The sequence below is a fragment of the Myiozetetes cayanensis genome, unplaced genomic scaffold, assembly GCF_022539395.1.
Source record: "Myiozetetes cayanensis isolate MyiCay16 unplaced genomic scaffold, myiCay2020 scf12, whole genome shotgun sequence".
NCBI classification, from domain to species: domain Eukaryota; kingdom Metazoa; phylum Chordata; class Aves; order Passeriformes; family Tyrannidae; genus Myiozetetes; species Myiozetetes cayanensis.
Genome location: NW_026086826.1, coordinates 18,830,705 through 18,856,216, shown reverse-complemented (window position 1 = coordinate 18,856,216; position 25,512 = coordinate 18,830,705). Strand labels below are relative to the sequence as shown.

General features: G+C 39.7%; 1 protein-coding gene across 3 annotated transcripts; it reads right to left on the bottom strand.

The window, feature by feature from the left end:
• Nucleotides 1–2,050: 2,050 nt before the first annotated feature.
• SLC35A3 (solute carrier family 35 member A3) lies at nucleotides 2,051–24,859 on the bottom strand. Of its 3 annotated transcripts, none has more exons than XM_050306894.1 (8): nucleotides 24,734–24,859; nucleotides 13,768–13,972; nucleotides 12,743–12,897; nucleotides 12,531–12,653; nucleotides 11,257–11,428; nucleotides 9,825–9,943; nucleotides 9,178–9,311; nucleotides 2,051–7,054 (listed from the first exon to the last, which is right to left on the bottom strand). In XM_050306894.1, the coding sequence occupies exons 2-8, from the start codon at nucleotides 13,952–13,954 to the stop codon at nucleotides 6,964–6,966; spliced, it is 981 nt and encodes a 326-aa protein (XP_050162851.1). In that variant the 5' UTR covers nucleotides 13,955–13,972; nucleotides 24,734–24,859; the 3' UTR covers nucleotides 2,051–6,963. The 3 variants fall into 3 exon arrangements, with proteins under 3 accessions (XP_050162851.1, XP_050162852.1, XP_050162850.1); XM_050306895.1 differs by lacking the exon at nucleotides 24,734–24,859 and adding an exon at nucleotides 24,182–24,304; XM_050306893.1 differs by lacking the exon at nucleotides 24,734–24,859 and adding an exon at nucleotides 20,829–21,572.
• Nucleotides 24,860–25,512: the final 653 nt, after the last annotated feature.

Below are 25,512 nucleotides of genomic sequence, written 5' to 3'. Positions count from 1 at the left end.
TATTAGGTTTTATGTGGTTTATAAATGCCTTCACTGCTGATGGTCTGGCAGCGCTAACAGAGCAACGACTGAAGCCATTGTTGCTATAAGAACAGAAATCACAGAACAGAAATAGAATAGAATCAGAATAGAACTGTCCACATCCTGTGCTACTGCATTAAGATCACCCGACACAACTCTCCATGGTCGCATCCACGTATCAGTCTTTTCTCTATGTTCTTTTTCACTTAGTCTTCCATCTTTCAACCCTCTTGCTGCTTATCTCCATCTCCTCAGCTCCTGCGACATCCCTGTTTCCCCCAAAACGTCAGCTACACAAGGAGCATCCTCCCCGTCCCTACCAACAGTGGAGCCTCACCCCTGAGGTACAGACTGCAGCTCCCACCGTGTAAACAGAGGGATGTAAATCACTCACCGCTTCAGATCGCCTGGCCTCAAACTCTTAGCCTTAAGATAAGCACCCTCTTCTCTCATCATAATGCGACTTTTAAGGAATTTAGAACTTCCTGAGGCACAGCCCTACTGAGGGGCCAACAGAGGTACTCACGGTGAGACAAGGGCAAGTAGGCTCCAGCTAATGATACAAAGTGTGGGTCTAGTGGGTGTAGGAAGTTTGCAGTCGTTGCTATTATCAGTCATTTGTTACAAGTCTTAAATGTGTCACACCAAGTATGCGACAATTCTGTCCCAGGGTTTCTCACTCATTCTGCTTGAAAAGGAGAGGGGGTCCTATAACAGTTTCGAGTCTATCCCTTAGAGTGCTTAGATTTTGGTGGGAAAGTCACACACAGACATGTACGTGACGTGCAGGGGACTCATGTAAAAAAAAGGCAACACAACTACACAATGTCAGCAAAGTCATTTGGTAACTAGGCTGATAAGACAGCTGTTTAAATATCCATACCTTCATATTAGACCAACCCCTTTTACTGATGTCATTATCTCAAAATAAATGCTTTTAAATATCAAGTTTGTTCGTGTAGACAGGGCAGATGATTCAAATAATGAAAATGTAGAATAAACTCTAGATAAATGACTTGCTTTTGCTGTCATGAATTTCAGCCAGTTACATGTTTTTAAATATCAAACTCCACTTACATACACAAGTCCTGACATAATCCACTCTGCCATTATTTAACTGAGACACAAATTCCTGACAAACACTGAAACTCCTGAAGAAGAGAAACAAGAACTGTCTGTTACATCTGAACACCTGTACTGCCCGCTAGCTGTAGAGGGCATTAACGTCCTTTTGGGAAGCAGGATGAAAACGGACAGGGCACTTATCATGTCCCCAGGGGGAATCCCTGACTCTAAAGCACAAGTAGATGATGGCTTCAGTAGTTTCAGTTAAGACTCCTCAGAAGTGCTTTTAGACTAAACTGGAAGGACAGTGTCCCCTGCATCCCCGGGATGGGCAAAGAGTACCCACCTGGTACACTACACTCATTTGTTTAACTGATGAGTAATTAATTGCTGTTACCTAATGGCCTAAAAATTTCAGTTTAAGTCATATTGCATTTGAACAATAAGATCAGAGCAAAACTGACAGAAGGAATGCACAGAAATAAAGTGCCCTGAAAATTACTGGAGAAATGACCCAGTTTTATTATATGTATCTCTGGAAAGGACAGAGGAACATGTTATCCATCATCTGTAGTAATGTGCCTGTGAACTCTGTTCAGGTCTTTGATATATTGTAAATGATGGCTATACATAGCTCCTTCTAGAAAGGATTACAGTGTTTTACAACCACATCTCACACTGTAAGTTGATACTGACACCCAGGCACTCCCTACCACCTCCAGTCCAGGACAAAGGATATCTGGATTTTCAGACCAGAAGAGCACAGAGAGAGACACAAGAACACTGCCTGAATGTGATTCACAAGAAGTCATGACATTGGTCAAAAAGAAGCATGTCTCAGTCAAATTTAAATTGCTGACAAAATTCAGTAAGCTGTTAAAAGATACCATTAACAAACATGTTACAACAGCCTCCTGAATTTTATAGAAAATTATGCTAAAATTATATTCTGAAATAGTACCTGTTAATTAAACATATTTTATTTCCGCTAAAACACGCATAGGGCAAACCTCTCCTTTTACAAAGCTCTCAAACAGTTTTCTATCATATTCCTAATAAAGGCAGTGCTTAATTTTAACCAGTTTATTACTATAGTGGCATTATCTACACATACAGAAGAAAAAAAATACAGTATTTTACCTTAATATGGATTTAAAAGACTGTGTTAGGTCATGTAAGATGCATTCCATGGTTCAGCAGTGTTATACCAAAAAAAAAAAGAGTTTCCAAACTGCCTGGAAACACCATAGATTAGAACTGTATTCAGTGTAATCATACACAAATATGGACATCAACATATAAAAACATAAGACTACCTTAAAAACTTCACTACAACATTTGAATATATGATCTGTATTTGGGCTCATATATTGACAATGAAGAGCAAAGTTAAAAAAATCTAAAAAAGTGATATTCATGGCAGCAAATACAAACATATGCTTAGCATAAGCAATTCTTGCTGACCTAAAAATTGCTGATGAAATGAATATGGCTAATTACAGTCAGAGTGATGATGGAAGGTTAAAGAGTTAATTTGTCATGTCTGCTCTTGGATGCAAACACGTAGCAGACATTCACGAACAAGAGCTGAATGGCACCTCAGGACAGATTCTATTTTCTTTTAGAAAGAGTAATAAGTTCAGCTACTGAGAAATAATTAGAAAAAGTTAAGAATTTAACTGAACAGAAATTTAGACAGTCACTGAAGCAGAAGATATAACTAATTGCATGTGTTTTCTTGCATTTTCCCCTGCTTTTTTTTTTTTGAGTAAAAATGTCTTAATTCTAGATAGTTAAAAATATATGATGAGCTTACCTGTAAAGAGCAGAACTCTCTAGTCACTTCCTCTGGGAAATAATCAGCATTGAAAATGAAAAAATCTATTAAAGTAATGGGAAGGAAACACTTCTTGGGCTTTCTTACAGTAATACACCACCTTAGGTAACGATACATTACCACATATATGGTATAATACCATGTTACAGATAAACATTACCTTCTAATACACAAATATCTCATTCTTACAAAACATAGATTTCAGATAAGAAAACAATGAATAATCCTCAACACAATATCCAGCAAGAACCATTGTCACCAGGAAGAAAATGAGCAACAGGTTCAAAATTGGAAGATGACTATTGCTTAAATACAACACAACATGCACGGCCCACTGGGAACCATATCAAAATATGAAAGTTACTGACAACAAAAATCAGAAGAGAGGCAATGTTTCATTTATCAATTCAAAAACAATTCAACAGAATCTATGACAGTATCTTGAATAACAGATATAAAAATAAGTTAGGAACACAAAACAATTACGTGCCACTAAAATTAAGAAGACTGTATGAGCAAATGAAATGCAAGCACAGGCTACCAAAATGAGATTTTTTTGGAGGAGGGGAAATAAAACAATAGTTACTAAAAATTGCAGAAAAAAACAAAGGTGTTACCTTTAGAAGCTGAATCTAGAACATGAATCTACTCTTTATTGAAGCTAACAAAAAAGGAGGTTTTCTCATGGTTTGTATAAAACAATGAAATTGAACAGAACCATACAATTATCTGCATTCTTTGTGTAAAAAGATTATTGGGCACTTGTGGACAGTGTAGAAATACAATGTAAAAAGTTTATTTTACTTTATTAGACTCAAGATTTTCACTACAGAACTGATTTACTTTGCTTTGAAGACATTTCTAAATTTATTGTTATTTGACAATTTATCATGTATCCCAGAGATTCCCAAATAAAACTACCAAATATCCAAGTATTCAATAAATACTAGTACTTCCATCCTGCAAGTCTTAAAAAAAAAAAAAAATCACATAATTCAAGTTATTGCAAATAAATACCTAGCTACAACTTTTTAAATATTTAAATAAAATTCTGCCAAGTATAGGTTAGCCTCCTAGATATACAACTAAACAAACAAAACCATTCTCTAAAAGTCAGAAAAGTAGTTCAGAAAGACAAGTTTATTTTTGGAAAGTCAGACTCCTACAGATTGTTTTAGGGCAAACTCAAAGCACACCATCCGCTACTTCCCAATGCTCTGTCCTACTTATGCCTCTTTGGTTAGTTAATGAGTTATAGACTTAAAACTGCTTAAAAAAAAATAAAATACAAATACAAAAGTATCTCAGTGAGAAAATGTGCATATGCTCCCAGTTTGCAAAGGTTACAGAAATCAGTAAACCCTCCTCAAATCTTTTTTGTTCTCACCCTGTCAAAGGCCAAGAAAACACAGTTAAAAATGCAAATTCATTTTCCTTTACAGCAATAAGTGTTTGAAAAGATCTGTCCTTCTACTTCATAGGACTGTCAGCACAGAAGAGTCACTGACCTACAGACAGGATTTACTGTTCCTTAGTACAGCAGAGACATTGTTTTCCAAAGCTGCACGACATCCTATTCCAAAGCAAAGAGCACACATTGCCGTTCTTTCCTATAAATGGATCCTCACTGACAAATATTGGCAGGTGCACCTGAAATATTAAAACTGGGTTACATATAACAGAGCTCCAGCAACGTGGTCATTATTTGGCCTGTTTGGTCCCTTCCTGTACAACCGGTTTTAAAGTGTCCTCAACCTGCTACCCTTTTTGGAGACGTTCCTGGAGGAAGTAACCAACTGTATCACCTGAACCCTTTCAGTACTGCAATTCATGATTAAAAGTATCCCTGTGTAGGCCAAACTCCAGTTCAGATATGACTACAAACACTTCCCTCTGGCCCCAAGCACACTGTGAGTGGCTGTTCCACGCACACATCTCCCCTCCTGTGCACTGCAGGGCAGGAATCACCACACGGAATTTTTCAAAGATTTTGCCCCACTGAATGCTATAGGTAGGAGATTTGATACTAACACAGGATGCCAATTTAGGGTACTACAAGATCAGTTTGACTGCCAAGTAGCAAAGCTCCTGCAATGACAACACGCTGGGACAGATTCACAGTTCACCAAGCTCAGCAAGCCCTTGGCGTAACTCTGACGGTTCTTTTATGTCTTGCTTTGATATGATAAACAAACAAGACCTTGATAACACACCTGGCAGAACAAAAACACCCAAGAGAAGAAAACCACTGTTTTTACTTGACTGACATAAGTAGAATTCTTCCTTTCCCATTTACAACACTTCATTAAGAAATCTCAGAGCACTCCTCCAGAATCTCCTTGTGAATTGGATGAAGTACTTTAGTAAACATTTTAAAACACCTTCCTCTTTAACATGTTTTCTTTAGCACAAGACAGAGGAGAGAGCATGAGGCGGGGGAAACAAGGGAACTAAGATGTTTTTACCACTTGCCATTTTACTGGTAAGGGACTCCTGATAAGTTTTTCTATAAATGCATACCACCACAGGTGTAACGTGGGTAAGAGCCACTACATTAATATCCATTGTGAACAGTCTCCTGAAAAACAGTGATTTTTAAGACAGCTTATTTGTTTATTAGTTCCAGATTTTTTTTGGTCTTTCTGACTATATGCAAATACTTCAAGTGAAGTGTTAATAACAGTCTAATTGATCTAACTGCATCAAGGTCTCTTTGTGAAGTTTTTTTTTAAAACAGACCAATAGCATGCTTTTACATTTAGCTATTGCACATTTGATTACTTTTTCCTACTGTTTCCTATTAAAGTAATTCCACTACTAGACTGAATAGCTCCAGAGAAACCATTTTGGTCTGTTGGCTCAAGGACTCCCAGAATAAAATAATAATTAAAAAAACCTCACCAAAACTCTAAGTAAGCCATTACATAGAAATGCACAGAAAAAGCACTGGAGAGTTCATGAGTAAACAACACTTGTTTAAAAAACTCCTCTGTAATAAAGTACAGTACAGTATACAGATACCATACCTTAATAGCTCCAGATGGAGCTGTTACAGACAACAATAATGCCTTTAAAACGTTTATTATGTTGGGTTTTTTTTTAAATTGTGGTTTAAAGAAAATCTTCAGAGGCTATTTAAAGCATAAAAACTACTTTTAAGGTTCTACCAAAAAGTTGATTTATAATCAATAAAAATAACAAGAATGAACATTACATCTGAGCAAGCACCCATCATAACCCTAATCATACCACCAGGTTAGTGCCATAACCTCCAGCCAGTGTTCCCAGAGTTATTCCATCTGTTGGAACACCACAGGCTGATGGAGGCTGGAGTATCAACATGGACTTCCAGCTTTCACTCTGAATTTCTCCCTTTGTGTACCTCGGTGAGAATGTTAACATTCTTACAATACTTCTATATAAGCAACAGAATTATAATATTATCATTTAATAACAGATTTCTGTTATTAAATCAGCTTTCTAAAAATATAAAAATATTTGATATTGTGAAAGTGTCTTTCAATCATACTTCAATTTTCACAGTTTTAATAAGGAATACCTAATTAGAACCATCACTTTAGATCTATGATGTTCAGCTCATTACACGTAAATAGACAAACAGTTAAAAACATTTACTAAGATTAAATATAATCAAATCGCAAAAACATACAATCTGACAACGTTGTCATGTGCTCTTTCAAAGAGTGCATAGGACATTTTTCTGCAGCAGTCAATACAGTAAATTCTTTTGATGCAATCTCTGTCAAAGCTGTAAACATTCCTAATTGTAGTTTCTTGGAAACTTTTGGTTCAAGTTTTTATTAGCAAGTTGCACTGGGCATTCCCCTGACATTTCCCCCCCCGTGGGTTACAGATCAGTGTCACCATCCAGCTGTAAGCCTCTGGTTTTCAGAACTATCATCAGCATTTCTCCAGGGCAGTAATCCTTCCCTTGCAGTGCACAATGACACTTCCCACATGCCATTGCTAGCAAGGCCCCCAGTGCGTGATCTTGAGAAGCAGGTTGATGAGGAAGTCTGCTATGCCTTAATGGGATTTCCTGCAGGTTTGGGATCATAACCGTATAGGAAAGTAGCTGCTATTACAAGGATGGCTCCGAAGAAAAAGACACTGAATAGAACAGGGACAGGAAAAAAAGTTTGTTTTAGTTGATGCAAATCTATTTATGTAATACAAACAAAAGAAAGGACATTTTTTCATGAGGAAAATGGAAAGATAAATTATTTTTGTCCAATTTATAAAGAACAAAATAATTTGCATATTTTGGAAGGATGCAGGAAGTTGTTGAAATAGGAAACTTATAACTACAAATTAATGTATCACTATGCTGACATATTCTGAAAATTAAAATTATACTTTCATGAAACAATTGTCAAAAGCAATCTTTTTGGTTTTATTTTTTTTAAAGCTTTTATATAAAGCTGTTTGCAAAATGCAAGCAGGAGCTGAAGTGCTACTACTGTGGTTACCCAGTCCCTTTTAACATCTTACATACTTCATGCTGTTGGAGCTGTGTTTGCTTTAAAATCTAAAGTTTATGTCAAAACAAATTACTGTGGCCCAGGAACTAGTTTGCAAGTCAGTATAATCTAATTTTTGGCAGATACATAAAGATTTATGTCAGGAAAAGATAATAAAGGCATCTTTTGTATTGTGTCATATGGGCCTTTCAAGTTGTTTTGATAGTTACAAGTCTGAAACAAAATATCCAAAGCCCAGAGATGATCAGTACAAATTTTAGAAAAGAACCTTCTCATAAAGATGTGACAATGTTGACAATTTGATCTTCTGAACCAAATGCTAAGAAAACTGTGGCACATGACATGACAGTCCTTCAGAGAACACAGTTCCCCTATTTCTGGGCATGGACCATTGTAACACATTCAAGCATTTAAGTACTTTACATCTATTACTCCAATCAAAAGTGTTTGTTGACATGACAGAAACAAGTATGCAGTTTCAGATCAAATATAGTCAGTTAGCATAAGCAACGTACTAAAGATTAAGTTTGATTAACTCAAGTTGACCAAGTTTTATTAAATGGGATGGCTTCAAGTTCTCCATGCTGCTACGTGGCTCTATTTAATCTAATTATTTACCACTGTTTCCCTTTCAACATGTTTGCTGAAGCTGTTAAGTTACTTATTAAGTTTCCATTTGAGTACACAGAAATTCTTAAACCACTCTGTACACTCATTTTAATGGCACAAATACAAGCTGCTTATCATCTAAGTTTAACGTCTTCCACTTTTTAAGCCTAAATAGTCACTCTGCTTCCGTTTTGGAATGTTTAAGTAAGGCCCTGGTAATATTGCAGGATCACAGAATGGGTAAGGTTAGAAGGAACCACAGTATTGCACTTACATAGTTTTAATAAAAGCATGTTTCCTTGTGCCACATACAACAGTTGTAAATATTATTTAAAATATTTTTATGCTATGAGTATGTGTAACATATGGGAGGAGTGTTTGTCAGTTATAAGCAAAATTCTAATATATATCTGGAAGTGGGATTATTACTTCTGCACTCCATATATTAACATGCACTGCCAAGACAAGCACTGCTCTGAACCCACCCATGTACAAAACCCGAGGTGCACAGAACCACTCACCAAATCTCACTCACAGAATATCAGGACTCAGTGTCCCGACCCTGGAAGCACACAGCAAGCCCTTTCCTTCTTGGCTGTTTTCCCTACTAAATACAGTGTGGCATTTACAACAGGCTCTGCCTTCGGGGTTCTGCGTGCCCTCGGGCATCCCAGTGCTGCAGTGTGACTTCCACGGGTGCGTGACTGCGGTTAGCTCTGTCAGAGACTGGTGAGAAGGATGCCAGGCGGTGCGGGAGGAGCTGTCCCTGTCCCTGTCCCTGTCCCTGTGCCCGGCCCGTCGGGGACACGCGGAGCGGTGACCCCCCTGTGCCACGCGCCGCCGCCAGGGGGCGCCCCGGGCGCAGCGCCCGCCCTGCGGGATGCGCGGGATGTGCGGGATGCGGGAAAGGGAAGGGACAGACCGGGAACGGCCCGCACGGAGCGCCCACACCGCCGGGATCCGCCAGCCACGGGCTCCTGACCCCGCTGGAAACGGCATCCGGACAACCGGGCAGAACAAACTAACTACTGGTTATGGTACGAAACCAAACTGCGATGTGCAAGTGGTACCTGAACATTCGGAAAGTGTGGCCTGGGCTGTTGGGTTTTTTTTTTCCCAGCATACATGGAAAATAATTCTTACCTTGTAGGGACAAAATCTTGCAGCCAGAAATAGGAGATCAGTGTTGACAGTATAATAGAGAGAGAAGTTGCAAATCCTTTTAAAATGTTGTCTGCATATTTTATAACAGCAGCAATTACCAGCCCTCCAAGTGCCTGAAAAAATAGTGAGGTTTGGATTCACAAACTGGTAATTTGACAGACAGCATCTATTTTAACACCATGCATTTGCTTTAGGGAGAGCTTTTGTCTATGTTTAGGAGCAATAAATTTATTTAATAATATTATGGATATGCACTGCTGAAAAATAAATATTGGAGGAGTAGCTCTTTCCCCATTAAAGAAATTGTTGATATTGCCACCATTAATGAGCGGAAATGCTTGTACTATACATTTTTAGCCACAGAAGGAAGGGCATATATATATGTATTTTAAACATCACAAAATAAGTAATGCTTACATGCTTTCAAGTTGCAAAATACTTAATCATATACTTGCTATATATTTTCCAGGTTTTCATTTAGAGGTTTATTCTAATAGTGATAGATCAGACTTTTGACTATAGAATTCTCAGTAGCTTCAATGACACCCCTTAGTTTCCCCAGTCATTTATAGAAGAGTAAATCCCTAAGTGCCTTCACAGAAACATGGGATACAAAGATATCTCACCTGCAGAACAACAACCACCCAAGTGAGTTTATTGTATCCTTGAAAAAATCCATTCTTTGACAATTGTTCTCCATCATAAATGTATACGCCCATCAGTCCAAATATGCTACCAAAAAATCCTGAAAGTACAAAATTGATTTAAAAGCTTCATGAGAAAAATGTGCAAACAGGCTTCCCTACCCTCAGGGGCTGCTCATGCATTTCTGCTTTTCAAACTGGACTGCCACTCGCAATATCATCCCATCCAAATGCAATTGCTTTGCTATTCTCTTTCAAAAGCTGTTCTCCACACTAATAACAAGGCTTGACTGTTTCCATTAGGATATCCTTATATACTGATTTTCCATTGCTCTCTACTGGAACAGTGTGATTTTTGTTTATGGCATATAGCAAAATTCACTTAAACACAATTTCAGTTTCCCTGAAACAAGTTATGACTGAAGGCTGAAGTCACACCACAACCTGAAGAGAAAAACAGGGAGAACATTTAGTGGAGGAGAGGGCCTCTGGCACAGCAAGAGCCGCAATCAGCAGTTTGCCAGTTCAGACCAGGATCTTCACAGTGAGATTCTCCTGAACCAGTCTCAAACACGGTGAATATTTTCTAGTAGATACTTAATGTCAAAAGAAGAAGTTGAGATTAGACTAATAAGTTTGTAATTTGGTGAGTCCAGTGTTCTTCTATCAAAAGGGAAAAATTTTATTTTTGAACGGAAAACAATTTCAATAGTAAACATATTCTACTGAACTTCACATTTCAAACCCCATAAACTGGACGAGATTGCTTTGAGGTGAGGGAAAACTCATTCAGGAACACAGATCATTTCTGCTGTCATTAACATCTTGGGTCTAGAAGACCCAGAACTACTTTGGAAATAGAAGGTATTTTCTTACTAACAGGTGCATAATAGGTAAGGGCATTAAAATAGTTAAGATGAACTGTCTTTTGCAAATGCCTCTCTCCAGTGATTATACAGACAACTAAAACAAACTGACCTTTGTACTGAAATAATTATAATTCACTACCTCAACTTTATCCACAAACAAAGTAGTTTTGCTTTGTTTGGAAAAATGATTACTATCTGTGTTTATCAGATCTTCTGAATTAGTGAAGACAATCTTTTTAAACACAGAGGATACCCAGAATCCTGCATATAATAATATCCTTTATAAAATTTTAAAACACAAATTCAATTGACAGATTCTGTACAAACTTTCAGATACTCTATTAAAAAATTAAATTACGAACTTAGGTTGAGATTAGAAAGTAAGTGCTAGAATTCTATCTAGCAGAGTTTATACTTTTGGTTTTAAAATAGTATTTACGCAGCACACTAAAATGTGGTACTTTTTATATATACACAAATTTTGCACATTTATCTTAATTCTTCAGAATGTAGTATCTTAAACAGATAATTAAAAATAAACTTACCAAGCTGAATGTTTCTGATCCACACAGACTGCTTAGTTTCCTTTAAAATTTTCTCAAAATAAACCCCAGCAAATCCACTCGAAAAGCAGGCTATGAGCACTGCGATCAGCCCCACAAACTGCGACCCCGCTGAATGCTCCTTAGCAGGTGTTGCTTGAGAGTCTGAAGGCCACTGGATGCAAAAACAGTTATACAAAATTCACTGGTTAAAGCCAGTCATGAGCATCTATAAAATGCATACTTGTTTTCTAGCAACAGTAACAGCTACTCAACACAGACAGTCACGTGCTTGTCAAATTTGGCATTTTGCACCATAAATACTTTTAGAGGCCTGCAAAGCTACAATTTTTCCTTCTATGTACATGTAAGGAGTAAAATTGTGCCTGAATTTAAACAGGTGAATTTAAACAGGTGCAGGATTTATGTCTTACAAGCCAGAACTGTTTCTGAATCCCGGTGTGACTTATCGTGGTCATTCACAGCCACCAACTTGTGCCACCCAACAGTTGGTTATAAACAGGGGTACAGATAGAAAACTACTTACACCAGCTGTCTTTAGGATGGGGTGAACTGTCTTTTGCATGTGCCCCTCTTCAGTGATTATGCAGACTAGTTAAATCCTGCAATGTGTCTAATGCCAACTGAATAAAATGCAATACCACAGGCAAAAACATACTGAGGAGTCCATTAAATACTGTCAGAATACTTTGCTCTCATTTTTAATTACTGAATTTCATCATCATATCTTCTTTCAAATCCTCAAGTTTAAAAATAAAAATTTCTAGGATATGCTGAAATCTGCTAAAAATTCTTAGAATAGTCTCTCATGCCATTATACTGCCCTCTGAAAACTACAAACTCTGGTGCCTGCACTATTTAGACCTGAGGCCAGTTCTGCCTTTTGAAATAGTTCAAGTAAATTTACCAACCCTATGACAAAGTGAGCCTGGCCTGTCCTGGCAGAGATGATCTGTGAATTCCTAATGTCTGAAGACACATGCTAACAAACATTGCTATCATTATTACTTGCAGGTTGCTCCAGAGGCCCTGTCACATTCTACAGTAGAGCACTGGGTTGCAAAAGAGGTGTTATCTTCTGCCTTTGACCCATTTCTGGTGTCCTCCAGACCTGGCCAGGTGTGATTCGCAGTTCCTGACTACACTCTGGTGCTCGTGTGCAGCTGGTGGAATCAGAAAGCTGTATAATCAGTATAGAAATCCAAGTTCCTTGAATAAACACATTAAAAGAGCACAAGCCACTTGCTAACATTTACCTGTACAAATGCCACTCCTGTCATCAATATTACTAATGACAGCCACTGGTATACACCCAATTTCTTGCTCAACATGGACACAGAAAACAATGCTGTGGTGAGAATTTTCAGTTGGTACGTAACCTAGAAGAACCAAAAGCTGTTACTACTGCATAATTCATGGGATTTTTTTTTTTTTGTTAAATTTGCAGAGAATTCCAAATATACAATACCTGGTATGTGGCTGCATCTAGGTTTGACAATGCTACATACAGCAAGTTGTTCTGAAGAGTGTAAATTCCCGAAGGAATAGCAAGTTTAAGAGTTTCCATGGGTTTATTAAGGATTTCATCATGCAGCACTCTGTTCAGAGTCCGTAAATTGCACTCTACCCACAAAAACAATAAAAGAAATAGACATTCATTAAAAGGAGAGGGGTTAAAAGGTGAAATAGCAATGCTCTGTTCTCAAAATGGTTGCCCCTTTTTACAGCTATCACTATATCAAGACCTCAAAATACTATCTATGTTTGTTTGATGTTCACAAGTCTTGTATTTGTAAGGAAAAATGGCTGCAAGTGTCTTCCCAAAGACTGGAATATCAGAACTAAAACAATTATTCAAAAGACTTTGAATAAATCTTATTGAAACCATATCAGTATTTGAAGATGATACATCAAAGGATATCACCTAAAAAGTACATATTTACAACCCTAGAGTGTCATCTATATTTATACATATACAACAATATTTTTAAGCTGTTGAAAATCAAATATCTGTGCCAGGAACAAGATAAACCAAGCTTAAAATGTACAAAACAAGAAACAGAGTGAATCTGAATACACTTCTTTTGAGCTTAAAACCGTGATTCTTCCTGAAAACAATGAAATTGCTTCCTCCTCCTCCTTCATCTGCTGTTTATTATGGGCCTCTAAATTATCATTCGTGCTTTGGACACACTTAAAGCTTTTCATTTTTTCCTGCTTCTACATTTGGATTTCTTAAAAAGCCTGAGCAAACACAAACTTCGAGTTGTTGGCAGAAAATTTATTCTTGCACTCCTCAGTGCCCACATCCTTTAAAAAGAACTTTCTCCAGCAAATACACAGTGTGATTAATATCTTTCCAAGACTATTTCTTACACAAGGAGAAGGGAAATGCTTTGTTGTACGCCTGTACTCACATGGCTGCTTTGCAGTTGCCACTACAATACAGCATATTGATTAGGAAAATTACTTGGTGCAAAATTTGACACATACTGCTGTCTTTGTAGACCAACAGAACACAGGCCAAAATCTTCAGAAGTTCAGCAATAACTACTGCAGTAGAGGATAAGTAACGGGGTCCTTCTTCTTTCAGTGTCCGAGAATAACGCATGGTCAAGACTAAACTTGTGGTCTGAAAAACCAGGATACCCAAGGAAAGGTACTTTAAATTGGCAGACATTTCTTGAGTTTTTTCTTTCTGAAACAGAATAAAAAAACAAACCCAATGATAATATTGTAGGTACTGGGAATAAGCATATTTTAAAAAGTTGTCCAGGGAGCTCAGTCAAAGGAAAACACAAATCTGATATTTAAAAAGCAAAAGGAGATTATCACTTTAACAGTGTTTTTCAAAGACATGAATGCAAATGGGGAGATATATCAGAATATTAGGAGAAGTGTTAATTAACAGAGAAATGAAATTGAATATTTTTTATCTGTAATAAAAATAAAAAGGAAAATAAGAAGTATTAGCTGATAATTAGCTTTCCACTGACTGGTTTCACTCCCAAGTTTCACGGATCTGAAGTGCGGATTTCTTTGTGTAGGTGAAGGCTCAGGAGGTATTTTCAAGGTGCAAAAGGCCCACAGTGTGGTACAGCAGAATGCCCTGCTGCCATGGGCCGCTCCCAGAGCGAAGGGATCTTCTCTCTTCCCTGCTCCAAAGCCTGCCAGGCCAGAGGGCACCGCGCCAGCACAACCCGGGGCGAGGGCTGGGCTGCTTCACATGGAAATGGGAGGTACGGCTGAGGAGGAGCGAAAGGGAGAGTTGTGGGAAAGCAGGGCTGGATAGGAAGACGTGATGGAGGAGCTGCAGGGCAGACAGCACCAAACCTGCCCTGCTGATTATCCTGCTCAGAAAAACATCAGTCGAATACAAATGACCAGGTGACTGCACCTCCTTTCTCATACTGCACTGACCACCACAAAGCTTCTCTTAGTAAAGCTGCATCATCTTCATGTCTATCATGAACTTCCACCAAGTTGGAATTCAGTTTTTCTTGCAATTTGTCACCAATTAAAGCATTAACTTAGTGCAGGAGTCTAATATTAGAGACAGTAATGTTCATTTTACAAGCACAATATATTGCAAGGAAATTTTAAAAAAGCTCAGTGCTGCTCAGAATATCACATAATTTTCTTCATATTAAGAAGAACTTCCATATGCACAAAAACAAATGCTTTCTATAAAAAGATAACTACTACTGCCTTCACTGCCCACTTACTCAAAAACAGAGCGGTTTTTTATAATGCCAAAGTAAAATCAAGTCAGTAAATAGAAGTTAACAAATATGTTTTCAAGCAAAAAAAAAAAACCAGTAACAAGACAACGAATGTAGTTCTCAGTTTTAGAAGCTTAGAGATGGCACATTTATTGGATGCACATGCCAGAGCTGTCCCTGTGCATGTCCCACACCTACAGGCACACAGTTTCTGGCTCATTAACTATCTAACTTTGTACACGCTGATGAAGAACATACTGCTACCTGTAAATATTTGTAGCTGGATCTGAAGCCGTTTCTTGCTGACTGCATTTCTCTAGCTCAAGATGCATTTCATTGCTATAGTTACAGACATTTGGAGAGCTCTACTTTTCAAATGTTTCTGACTTGCCTGTATCTTGTCTCTAAGCATTTATGGATTTTCTCCGGTCATGTATTCCAAGTCAAATTATTACCTACATGTCATGGACACTCAGGAGACACTGCAGTAACCTGCAAAGAGGTGAGAATTGCTAACAGCCACAAAGATATGAAGTACATACTTGTATCCTACACGATAAAATTGTTTATCTCAAGAATCACGTGGTTGCAAAAAATATGTGTAAAAGCCTACTGGCAAAGAAAGAAAAAAAAGATGTCAGGATGCAGAAACTGAAGAAGAAATACACAAGGTTCCTTTAAGGAATCTTAATAGGAGATACTTTGGTATGAACAATAATATCCTTTAACTCCTTAAAAAACAAATACTAAAGATGCAATTGCACTGAACAATATAAATCAGACAGAAATATAAAGTATCAAGAAGAAAGCTGCAGACAATATTTAAGATTCGCTGATGTTTTCCACTGGTTCTAGTGGAATAATCCTTTACATGAGGGTGTTAACTGCGGAATAAGCATCTTCAACAACAAAACAGAGATGATTTGTTAATCGATGAACAACAACTTTGAAGAATAAATTTGCTACAGTTAAGAACAAGAAGGAGAAACAGAAGAACAGTTTCTATAAAGGGATGAAGAGGGGACATGCAAGCTCAGAAATCATACTCTACAGGGAAATACCAGCAACATAGATAAGATAGAGAACAAGCGAAAGAAAAAAAATCCACTGAGAGAAGATACAGAACTTTCACTAATTTCACTAAAAGGCCTGGCTATGATACTAGAGAAAACCGACATTTATGTGAGCCAACTTAAACAACTGCTTTCACCTTTTCCATTTACCTCGTTTTTTAGTATTGAGACCTGACAAACAAGAAACACAAAGAGCAATATATTGCTAAGATGAACAACACTGATTTTCATGAAAGCACTCCTACAGATAAATAAGTTTTTAAACTTTTTGGGTTTCAGTTTTCAAAATGCTTCTGAACAAAATACAGATAATGAGAACACACATCTTTCCTGACTTGGACCCAAATTTCTGCATTCTGTGAGCCTGTGAAATGACAAAGGGTTTTACAAACATTCAAATTTATTAGATATCAAAAATTCCTTAACCTTCAAAACAGGTCACAATATTAAAAATAATGTTCACAATAATTTCTTACTGAAATACAACCATCTATTTATGAAGCAGCTTAAAATGTAATTTTAATAAGTAAATCACTAGTACGCTGTTTGATGAGCAAGTACCAAAGTAATCAGCATGAAAACATAACAAAAAGCATAACAGTTTGATAAGCCCATCAGCAAAGCCGTGAGGAATACATACCACCATATTATCTTCAACTACAGCCTTGTCTTCCTTAGTAATCATGACAAAAAAGGGAACTTTCCCCGGACAGTGTGTCTCAAAAAGGTGCCAGTAGCAGGAAACATTTCTTTACCGTAACTCACTAAAGCAGTTTCAGGGTTTCAAACATTCACACAAAATGTGTCCAGTGGGACAGTTGAAATAAGGATATTTGTTAAAAGTCAGTGGTCAACGAGACAGGCTTGTAGAGAACAAGGGTGTGAAGTTTCCCACTGTACTTTCAAGCTGGTTCACAGAGCAGGAACTACAGAGTCCTGAAATGTATGCCAATGATATAACCACCCTCTACTAAGCACACACAACATCTTATCAGCTTTCCTGCTCCCTTTAAAAGAGCTGCTTATCACATCATAGAACTCTGTGCAAACAGGGAACTGGATCCAGAGAAAGAGCCAAGTATTGAACTCCAAAGAGCTGAGCTGTCTTCAACTGCAGTTTCACAGCAGCTTTAGATTAACAGATTACTGCCAGAGGTGTAGTTGCTCGCTGGTAGCCATGAGCTCCTGCTCCCCTCACAGCAACAGCTTGTGCAGGCACAGAATAAATGAACCGTTGTCTTAATAACAGCCCACATGTTGATTGTTTCAAGCCAATAATGAAATTAAAGTTCCCAAAGCGTTTCCTGTACAGTTACAATACAGATTTCTTACTGGGCTTTGGACGCACTACTCAGTACTCTGCAGGGTGCATCTGTTTGAAAACTCAGATTTAGGTTTGCTAATTCAAATACTGGAAGTTGAGGGGTCCCATTAACTCGGTGCCTTTTGAACTGTACCTTACAGCCTGCAAGGACCTGAGCTCGTTGACTGTAATGCAGCCTAACACATCTGTTACCTCAGGGGCAAGGCTCATTACTCTTTGCTTCTATTAGTCCAGGTGAATAAAAAAGTCAGCTGCCTGTGTGTCATTTATTCAGTGTACCATGGAGACACACCCTACAGCCACAGGAAGGCAGGGCCATACAGGAGTCATTATGCAGGAAGCCAAGATGGGATTTACGGCCACACAGAGTTCGACTTCAGAACACAAACACACAGGTGGATAAAATACAGATGGATACCACAAAGAGTTGTTTTCCTTAGAAGTACAAACAAAAAGGACCCTGGAAAGGTTTTATAGACTCAGAAAAGAAAACAAAGCAAAACAGTCTATACAGGAAGTAATACCTTCAGCTCAAAGTACCATACTACGCAATGCCTGAAAAATATCCCTTCAAAGGAAGTAGATTTTTTTAAAGTGGAAAATCACATATTTCCATCTCATTCATTCATTCAGACAAAATGAATGGATTTTTGACTTGCAGGTTCTCATCTCCCTTTGTAGTATCTCCAACACAGACTAAAATTTAGTATTTTAATTTTATTTTTATATTATCCCTACATTTTTCCTCCTTAAATACCAGTAATTCTAATGTTTGCAGATGAAATTAGACCAAAAGGAACATAATCAATACGACTTAATGAACAGCAAAGATACCATATATGTTTTTATTTTCTTCCCTCCATTCAACAACAATACCTGCTGATAATAATCACGGTTTACTAAAGAGATTACAAGACTTTTCTTAAGATTTTGTCTTTTAAAGAACAGATGGTATAAACTTCTGAGTTTCTCAGCTGCTAACTATCTAGCACTGCAAAATCCTGTGCAAAATTAAGGATTATTCTATCTCTATGAACTGATCCTATTCTTGAGTTTGTAGGAGGACTCAAAATCTGACAGAATTACTTTAGTTTGAGGTATCTAAAAAACACTAAAAAAGAGAACTCTGGAAGGAAACTGACTTATTTGAAATTCTCGTCAGTTAAAGTCAGAGACTAGAGACTATCTTGAGGCATTTTCCAAAGGTAGTTGAAGTTATACTGCATATTACCAAGATCCTTCCAGGAGCATGGTCTAACACCATCTGCTAGAACAAGAGAGCAGGAGCAACTCCACAGATCCAGGCACTCCCAAAATTTCACACCATGCTGATTCAAACATACTAAGATAAAGTGAACACAGAAGTGTTAAGACTCAGCTTTGTCTAACATCAACTATCTAGCTGATTAGCATGTTTTAGGCTCAGTGAAATTTTAAGGTGGGGATGCTGTACATTTTATATATTATTTTATAAATAAAAAGGGTGATAGGTCACACAAATGACCCAAATTTCATTTATTTGACTGTGCATTCCTCCTGCATCAATTACACTGCAAGTTCTTTCCGTATCCCAAACTATCCAGTATTCTGCATTGTATTTTACTAATTCTGCCTGAGTTAATGAAAAAGCTTTTTTTACAGTCACTGCAGCTGACTCACTTTTATTATATTCATTAAATTTAATTTTCCTCAAATTTCTAAAACTTCAAGAGAGAACTGAAGAAAACTTGAAAAAAAAGTCAGCATCCAAAAAGCCCTAGGCACCCAACACTATCTTAAGAAGTAGATGACAGAATAACACACACACAAAAAATCAATTAACAATTAATTCCAATAAGTTGCATTACAAAAAGGTAGGTTAAATTCACCAAAAGATTTGACACGAAAATAACCTCTACTGGCAACTGTTTCTTTACTCCTGCCAGCTCTGTCACAAGGAAAGTTAAAGTTAAAAAAGAAAAATATACTAATTACTATTATGTTTCTAGTCTTCACAGTGATGGCATTATGTGAATTAAATTCCTTCCAGCCTAGTTGTGAAATGTTTTCACTGTTGACAGTCTTTTAGAGTAAAAAGCCAAGTTACAGAAGTTATTATTCCTAGCTCTTATTCTATTTTATGATTAATCAATTTAACATTGCTTAACTCAAACAAAAGGTATTTGTATATTATTTAAAAAACAAAACCAAACAGAAGCAGACAACCAGCCTCTTAAAACCATCAAAGGTAAAGCGTAAGTTCTGTGTGCCAGTACACCAAATTCTACATAAGGGATGTGCCAGAAAATAAACACTGATTGAGTCTGCCTTATGGATGGAAAACCAGAGTGGAAAGCAAAGTAGGCTCTTTCATTCCAGTGGAACAGGTATGGACACACTTCCTGGGCATTTGCTTTGAAATCAGCAGATTAAAGGAACAGGATTGCATTCTCATATTTCTCCAATGGAATGTGAGCCCACTGCTGATGCTACACCTGTACAAATACCATAAGCTGTCAACAAAGGAAAAGCACAACTGCAAGGTGGAGCAAGAGCTGACCCACAGAACCTGAAGAACCTATTTTTATAAGACTTCTGTGCTTTTGCACATGCACTGCCCTGTTTCCTGTGCTGGATAACACACAAGTAACTCTAACTAACAAGCAACAATGTCACTCTCTGCAACACAACTACAACCCTCAGAGGAAAGTTCTATTCCATAAATATTCCGTCTGTTGGAACCAGCCTTCTTTTAACCAAAAGTAGTATCTAATACTAAAAATATATGGATGGACAATAAATGGGTGGAAGGAACGTCATGAAGTTCAAGAGGCCATGTGCAAGGTCCTGGCCATGGGCTGGGGCAGTCCATGAACAGGCTGCCCAGAGAACTGCAGCAACTCTGTCACTGTAAGTGTTCAAGGCCAGGCTGGACGGGGCTCTGAGCAGCCTGGTCTAGTGGAAGATGTCCCTGCCCATGGCAGGGGAGTTGGAACCAGATGATCTTTAAGGTTCCTTCCAACCCAAACCACTCTTTGATTCTATGATAAATGTCCCAGATGGTACTGAGGCTGCACAGACCTTTCCAAAACTAGTCAAGAGCCGCTGAACTGGGTTCTGAAGTAGATTTTACATACATATGAATATTTTAACTGCCAAGTTTGTTCTGCTATCATTCAACAGTGCATTTCTTTCTCCCCTCACCCCCACAAGATATAATCTGCCATGTCTGTGTAATCTCAATAAACCATGTTATAAACATTTCCAATAATATTAAACCTTGTATTTCTCACTTTAAAATGTCACTATTATGTTTTCCATTTTCCTTATACTGGAGACAGGTTTCTTCTTTGTTCCCTCCCATAAGCTATCTATAATTATCAGCCCAAATATCCCCAAATACATGGCACTTCCCAACTAAATCACTGCAACTCACTTTCTTATTTTAAAACTTACCTTGCTCTTTCTTTTGTTTTCCAGTTTGTTACCCATTCTTCTTCCTGAATACATTATAAAGTGTATTAAGTACACTCTGAAAAAAATAAAACAGCTATGCTTCTCTTACAGCTTGTACACTTCTTCAGAAGCGTTGCTAAAAGCAAATCCTAAACTTTTTTCCTTACTCTTCTAGCAGATACTGAGGAACAAAGATTTGTTCACATGAAGTTTTCCTTCAGGTAGTATTTCTGATTTTTCCACTGACATAAAAAATATTTTTAACTGGTGAAAACAAATTAAAAACATAACTACATTCAAATAATGTTCACGACACGGATATCAAGCACAACACAGTAGATGAGTGGTGGACCTTGCTCCTGCAACGTCATCTCTCTCGCCACAGCCCTATCTCAGTGTGCTGCTTTCGGCTGGGGTAGAGTTCATTTTCCTCACAGTGGCTGGTATGGGGCTGTGTTTGGGGTTTGTGCTGGAAAGTGCTGGTAACACAAGGATGCTCTCGCTATTGCTGAGCAGTGCTTACATTTTCCTGCTTCCCACCCCACCAGTGAGGAGGCTGGGAGTGCACAGGGAGTTGGGAGGGGACAGAGCCAGCACAGCTGACCCCAAGTGACCCACAGGATATCCCACACCATATGGAACCTACTCAGCATATAAAGCTGGGGGAAGAAGAAGGAAGGAGGGGATGTTCGGAGTGACGGCGTTTGTCTTCCCAAGGCACCGTTACACGCGACAGAGCCCGGCTTTCCTGGAGGTGGCTGAACACCTGCCTGCCCATGGGATGTGGTGAATGAATTCTTTGGTTTGCTCTGCTTGCATGTGTGGATTTTGCTTTACCTACTAAGCTGTCTTTGTCTCAACCCACAAGCTTTCTCGCTTTTACCCTTTCGATTCTCTCCCCCATCCCACTGTGGGGAGGGAGCCAGTGGCTGTGTGGGGCTTAATTGCCAGCTGGGGTTAAATCACAACACTTGGCCATTTTTAAATCATGCAGATGCTTTTTAGAACTGGCAAGTGCACTTAAGCACAGAGCAGTTACACATTAAAGGGTAACTGTTAAAGATCAACCAACGATTTCTTTTAAACTTTGCTCCAAAACCTCAGCTTTTTACAAAGATAGTGGAGGCTGTATCAGTGATTCAGTGGCCTATCACTCAACCAGGAAATTCCCTCATTGCCAAGTCTAACAAAAGGAATGCAATTACATATTATCTATTAACTAAAGTCCAATTTCTGAGAATGCTATAAATTGCTTGGGAATCGGGTAAGGTTTTCTTACAGGTTGACAGACAACCTAAAAGAAAGGGAACTTCACTGAGTTTTTTTATGATCTCACAAAGGTTTTCTGTTTGTTTGTTTGTTTCCTTCTTTCACAGGAAAAAAAAATCACCATTCTAATCTACGTATCAGACAGGAGGAGTTGGGCATTGTGAATCTTAAATGTGAGATTTGTGGCTAAGTGCTCTTTAGGCCCACCCCCTTTATCCTTTACACCAAACCTAAGAAGCCAAAGTTCAGATATTTTTTTTCTGATGAGAATTTGGTTTGATGAACATTTTACAAATGACATAGTGAGTATAAATATTCAGCGTTCAGGACATTCAGGCCCTCACTGAGCTAAATGTTAACACCAGAATTTCTTGTAAGAAGCAGCCTTCAACTCTGCACCGTAGAGCAACAGTTTTATATTGACACAGCAGTCATTAAGCAAACTCTGCCTGCCAGCACAGAAATTTGATACAACCTGCCTGAAGTGCCTCTCACTGATTCACACAGTACACACACTGCGTTCATTGTATAGATCACAGTATAGACAGATCCCACAGTCACATCCAGACTCTGTGAGAAAGGACATGTTCAGTTCTCAGTTTTAGTTCAAATGCCCATCCCTCCTCCAGCAGGAGGGCAATGCCATGAACTGAAGGACTGCTTGAATGCAACTCCTGCAGATGTATTAAGCCAACGAAAGAGCTTGATATAAGGTGCAGGGAGACTGAACACTGAGTCCAGCTGGGGTTCAGCCACAGCTTACGCTTGTGCCGTTTATGAATCACAAATCAAGTCTGGGTGCTCAAGGCAACACAGGTACCCTCAGCCAAGGTGACCTACTTGGAGCAGAGTAACACAAACTAGATACTACAGTGAAAATAAATCTGTAGACACTGCAGAAAGCTAGCAATTGCAAATACAATTAGACAGCTGAACAGTGTATAAGGGGTATAAATAGAAGACAAGGTTCAAAACCCCAGTGGAAAAATCCTGAACTCCGAACCATCTGACATTATCATGCTAGATCCTAAGCAGTACAGATCTTAAGAACCTCTCCTCCCCTCTAGAGACACCCTCCATTGATGTGATCCAGCTGTGCAGCCTTCTGAGCTCCAGCCAAGGCCCGCAGCCTGTGCAAGCTGCAGGCTTTTGGTGTGAACTGAAGCAACTCGTGAAGAATGAGCCCAGGTCACAGGCAACTCAAGAATAATATAGGAGGAATCGCTGTGTCTAGCAAGCCTGTCCCAAAGATCAAGGATGTGTTGTCCTCACTTAACACTGACAAATCTGGAACTGTTTTAAGCAGACACAGGTGACCTGAATTCCATAGGTGCTTGGGCCAGATGATCCCTGCCTTTTTCCTGTTACTGCAAACAACAGTGTAACTTGCACAAGGAATTAGGCTGTGTAGGCAGGCAGAGTCACTCCTAACAATACATCACTCTAAAGAAAGCGAATTTCTACTTACTACAACCAGCCTTTCCCAAAATCAGTATTTTTGCCACACATACTACTTCTACAAACAAGAACATCACACATCCCCAAACCAATGGATCCTTATCCCACATGTGATTTTAAATCACGAGTTCTCACAATGCCTAACAATGTTCAAGGGAATATTAAGCTTCAGTTTCTAAAGGAAGAGGTTATTCTGAATCACTTCCTCCACAACTGTCACCTCCCTCACACTCACCTGCAGACCTCAGAGCTCACACAGAGTTCAGGTGAGCCAAATGCAGTGCCCATGGAGAAAGGCAACCCCCCAGTTCATCACCTAATGTTCATTCTAAGACCCATTTTGTCATTCTGCACGTTTGTTGAAAAGTAAACGTTGTCTTAGATCCCAACCCTTCTGTGTAGAGGCTGCCTGACAAATAAACTTCCTACTGTGGTTCTCAGTTTTAGGAAAGTTTGTTGTGTATGTTCTTTATGTCCCAAATAACACAGCCCTCCATTGCTGAAAGCTGTGTCAGTCTTCTCCACCCAATCATTCCTTTAAAAGCTTTCTCTGGAATCTAAGTCTTCCTCGCTCTGATTTAAAACACAATTTATAGGATTCAATAAAATGAAACAACTTGCCGTACCTTCTGGCATTTATCTTTTACCTTCCAGTTTATTCCATAATATGCATTATTACATTCATTATCTCTGCATCCTCTGGGTTTCTGACTTAATCCACAAGCGCTGTACTGCTAGAGCGTTTCTCATTTCAAAAACCTGGTGTGAAATCGTGATACCACGCAAATACTTGTAAAGTGTGCATTTCTGATAACTTTACACGCCGCTCTGCATCACTGAGCATCTTCTGAGCAGAGCCCCAGCAGCGCCCTGAGCCCCAGGCTCGGCAGCTCCGCGCCCTGCCCAACTTCACACACCGCCGGCTCCCCGCAGCGACTTCACCTCCACCCTCCCTCCCTCCCTCCCTCTGCCCCGAACCGCTCCGTGCCCACACATTTCTCTCAGCGCCTCTCCGATCCCACCCTTCCCCTCCCCAGCCCGCTCCTACAGACCCGCTTCCCGCCCCATCCACCGGCCCCGAACGCGTCTCCCTCCCGCAGCACAGGCCTCCCCCGGCTCGCTGCCTCCCGCCCGGCCCCGCTCCCCGCGGGGCGGCCCTGGCCGGGCTCTGCTCCCACCTGCGCCCGCCGGGCCCGCTCGCCCCTCGCCGCCGGCCCGGCTCCCTCAGCTCCGGGGCTTCCGGGCGCCGGTCCCGTCCCGCAAAGGCTCCGGCTGCAGCCGAGCCCCGCCCGCTCCGTTCCCAGGGCCGCGGCGGCAGCGAGCCCCGCCCGGGCCGGGCCGAGCCGAGCCGAGCCGGGCTGAGCCGGGCCCCGGGCAGGGCATGGCTGAGCAGCGCGGGGCTGGGGGGCTGAGCCTGGGATGGAGCCCCGGCCACCTCCCAGCGAGCGCCCCGCGGGCCGGGTCCTGCCGGCAGCTTGAAGGGGCACTTGTGACCCGCGTGTCACTGGTGTGACACCCCAGCCGGGTGGGTGACAGCGGCAGGGCTGGCGCGGGTGCAGCGCGGGCCTGACACGGAGAAGGGCACTGCGCTGGGCAAAGGAACGAATGGACCACCAAATTTTGAAGATCATATTTAGGCAAAACTTTATGCTTAAATTAGGGGTTGATGTCCCAATGGCTGGCAAACGACAGCATAGCACATCAAAACCAGGTGAAATCCTGGCCCCGCGGAACTGGAATGGAAATCCGTCCCACCAATTACAGCAGTAAACCCTGGGAGACAAGCACACTACTATTTAAGGTAGTTTTAATAGTAGGTATGTGTTCAATAAGACATTAATTAGAAGTATGCTTCAGGAGAATGCACTTTGTTAACACCAAGTAGAGGGCTCTGGCAGCTCCCAAAGAGTTTGCTGCAAGGCGTGGAACTGCTCCTGAACTCAAAAATGGGCCATGG